Source organism: Humulus lupulus, chromosome 8 (genome assembly GCF_963169125.1).
Source record: "Humulus lupulus chromosome 8, drHumLupu1.1, whole genome shotgun sequence".
Taxonomy (NCBI): Eukaryota; Viridiplantae; Streptophyta; class Magnoliopsida; order Rosales; family Cannabaceae; genus Humulus; species Humulus lupulus.
Window position 1 is genome coordinate 165,561,104 of NC_084800.1, and position 3,816 is coordinate 165,564,919.

A 3,816-nucleotide genomic window follows, 5' to 3' on the forward strand; every position below is an offset into this window, starting at 1 on the left:
TGATTTACTTTTATCACCGCCATTAAGATATTAAGATTTGAATTTATGCACCAATATCTGTAATTATTTCCCTTTGAAATATTTACTTGTCACAATATATATAAGTACCCTCAGCAAGTCATTAAAAAATTAATTAATTAAAGATCGCTATATCTTTTTCCTTGAATCAAGTCTCTGATTTTTCAATTATTACACATGTTATATTCACAAAGAATTTGATTATTAAAGTAAATTATACTCTTAACTATACAAAATCATTAATTGGGCGGGATAATATTACTTTTCACATTACTAAAGTTTTGTGCCAGTGAAACAAAGTAGACCTCAAAGACAAAAATTAAAAATAAAAGATATTTTAAAGGCAAACTATAAGACATTAATACTCCTTATTATGTTTCTAAAGGTAAATTATTTTGACATATTCGTACCATTTTAATTCAGATTTTTTGGTACATATGTATGCCCTCTATTTCCAAAATTAATCCCTGAAGTAAAATACACATATACAATGTAATTACAAAGTCAATGTTCTTAATCACATACCTATTTGGGTTTGTTTACTTTCCTGTTGGTCCTTTATTTATATCCTTATTCGTCAATTAATTAGTTCATATTACAAATTATTGGCTCTTACTTACTCTTTTCACCCTACTGTGTATCAAGTATATCTTCTTCTTTGTCCCAACTGAAGACACTACAAACAAACAAGCCTAATTCGGACTAAGAATCGGAAATAACTGAAAATTTATGGAAACAAAAATATTATTCAGTATTTTTTTTTTTTTGGCTGGCAATTATTCAATAGTTTTGACAACGTATAAGTATGTACAACTGTACAAATGTATCACAGGTAGAACTACATAATTTCTCGAATTTTTTCAATCCAAATCAACTCTTTTTCAAATTTTATGTACTGATGTGTGTATGCAAGCAACGAATAGAGAAAACACAAAATGATATTAATAAATTTAAGATAAAATAACAAAGCAAAAAAACTGATAAGATAGTTTTAAATGATATTTTAATTTAGCCATTAAATTCATAATTGACATAAGAAAATTATTTAGATGATTAAGCTGCTAAACTTACTTATATCCTATCAAATCTTGGGAAACAAATACAAAAGATATTGAAAATATATAGATCAGAAAGATACTAAGAAAGAAGTCTAACTAGGTTAGCGTTGGTAAGGATTCTTTTGCGCTGCAATTTGATCATAAGACTTCCAATTTATTAGTAGATCAAATTAACCATTTCTAATTTTGGCAAACATTAAAAGGGCGTTATGAGTAAAATACACCTTTTTTAAATTGACTTTCTTTAAATAATTATTTGCCAATATATAGTTGACCCTTGTACACACTCAATACTACTTTTTAAATGATTAGTAAAAAAATTATAAAATGTATCAGTAGAAATTAAGTACAATGAATTATAAAATGCATAGTTCATTTTCAATTGATTTTTCAGAATCGAATTAACCAGTTTTTATTTCAATTAAATCTTAGCGAACTTGTAACATTTGGTTCAATTGCAGTAGTATAATGTATACATAAAGTAATACTTGTTTTGGGGTGATAACCCAAGATGTCCTTGGCTACAATGACTACTCACAAGGAAATAGAAAAAAGACTAGGCAAACTCTCTTAAACAATAATAAGAGATAAAATGAACTCAAATTATTTTTTAGGGATGATAAATTGTATCTCTTTCTTTATAAAAGCAAACTCTCTTGCAGTGATATATGATGAGTTGATGGCTTAAAGTTTTAGCCATTGTTTAATTGTGACTGATGAAAAGGTAAAACTAAAACTAAAGTGATTGTGGGGGGAATTAATTATACTATTTGAAATCAATCATATGATGATTAAAAGTACAGAGTACACACAGTTCATTAAAAAAAAAAAAACTAAGCAAACAGAACAACAATATTACATAATGTGATAACAGACGATACATAACAATAACATGCAATAATCTTAAACCAATTACCAGAACATATGATGACAATAATAATAATAATAAAAAATTAATTAAAGTTTAAGAGACAAATCAAGCCCCGCGGAAGGGCCCGAACGATTAGCCTTCAGAGGGTCGATGCGCCGGACAAAGTCGACACCGCCATTATTCGCACTGTTGATTGGAACATTGGAAGTGGTGACAGTACTAGTATTGCTACTGGAACCATTAAAGTGGCTAAGAGGACCAGTGATTTCGTCGAATCTTGAAGAAGTGGCAGCAGCAGCAGCACCACCACCACCACCAAGCCTTCCCATGCCACCAACCCCACTATTACGAGACCGATGTCCCTCCAAGTTTAACCGCTGATCAATCGAGCGTTGTGCAGAGTTCAACATCGACGGCTGCCTTGACCACGCTCCAATTCCGCTGCCTCCTTCGCCGCCGCTACCGAAATCGTTCCCCAACGATCGGTACCCGGAGCCAGACTGAGGGGCCGTCCATTGGTACGGATTAGGCTTATGAATCATAGATTCCATCCGGACCCCAAGTGGGGACCTAGTGTAAGATCCATAGTACTGGTAGTGATGGGTGGGAAAATTGGTTGAATATGGATAATAGGGAGAGAAGTTGTGCCCATAAGGCCCAACATCAATCCCTTGGCGTCGTTTGGCGATGGCACGCTCATGTTTGTGCGCGTTCTGGTGACCACCCAAGGCTTGGGAAGTAGAGAATTCCCTCTTGCAAAAGTTGCATGAGAAAACCCTAGCTTGAACGACATCTGAGGGTTTCTTGTGGTCTTCTTTGTTTGGATGAAAATGGTGATGATTAGGAGGAGAAGAATCAGGGTTACCATGGTGAGAACTGAAGAGGCTGAGTTCTCTTCTTGAACCACTGCCACTGCCACTGCCACTGCCACTGCCACTGCCACTGCCACTGCCAGCAGCCGCCGAGGACGGTTTGTCGTTGGACAGCTTCAGATCTAGCAGAAAACGATGAGCACTAGACCCCGGGGTTTCAGATAGCTTTTCTACATCGAATACAGGCACGAGGGCCTTAACACTGTTTTCTGTCATCGCCATTTTCATTTTCATCACTCTCTTGCTTTCATCTCCGTTTGAGGCCGCCGCAGAGATGCTTGAGGCCTCAGAAGGACAAGCATCAGCACCAAATTCCTCCATTATATATATATATATATATATATATTAAGACAAACTAGAGTGAGTGAAGAGACGGAGAGGGAGAACTCAATAGAAAATATAATGATCGATGTTATTGAGTTTAAACTTTTGGCCAAGATTAATGGGAGACTTGGCTTCTTTTTATGTAGGGTTTGAAGTTAATGCATTATCTTCCAGTTTGGAAAGAAATCCCATTTACAGTTTTCATTTGCATTATAAGCTGAAATTTTTAAGTTGATGACTAGGCAATGTATAATGTGATTTGATTCCTGTAGAAAAACAAAATAAATCCCACTTAAGGAGGAAATTAATCTTTTTTAACAATGAACATATATTTTATTACGGTGTAATTACTCAAATAATATAAGTAAAATTTTGCTTCCCTTTAAAACTTATTAATTATCAACCTTTTAAGTTGTGTTTCTTAGATAACCATGAAAATAGGTATCAAGCAGAAACTTTCTCTTTATATTAACTTTGTATGAATAGTTTCAATTCGATGTATATAACATTATAGGAGAGGACCATATAATAAGTAATACTAAATCAAAATATACAGATATTAAGGAGATAAGTGTAAGTTATTATGACATGTAAGCATTTCCTTTTTTTTTTTTTAGGATAACACCGAATCAAAATTTTGAACCTTATTAAAGGATAAAATTAATATTCAACA

The 3,816-nt window shown here is 33.5% G+C and overlaps 1 protein-coding gene across 1 annotated transcript; it reads right to left on the reverse strand.

Annotated features, from left to right (window-relative positions):
• Positions 1-2,033: 2,033 nt before the first annotated feature.
• Positions 2,034-3,140, reverse strand: LOC133796231 (uncharacterized). Its single transcript, XM_062233707.1, has 2 exons — positions 2,879-3,140; positions 2,034-2,761 (listed from the first exon to the last, which is right to left on the reverse strand). Exons 1-2 carry the CDS (start codon positions 3,138-3,140, stop codon positions 2,034-2,036), a joined length of 990 nt encoding a protein of 329 aa, XP_062089691.1.
• Between the last annotated feature and the right edge of the window lie 676 nt (positions 3,141-3,816).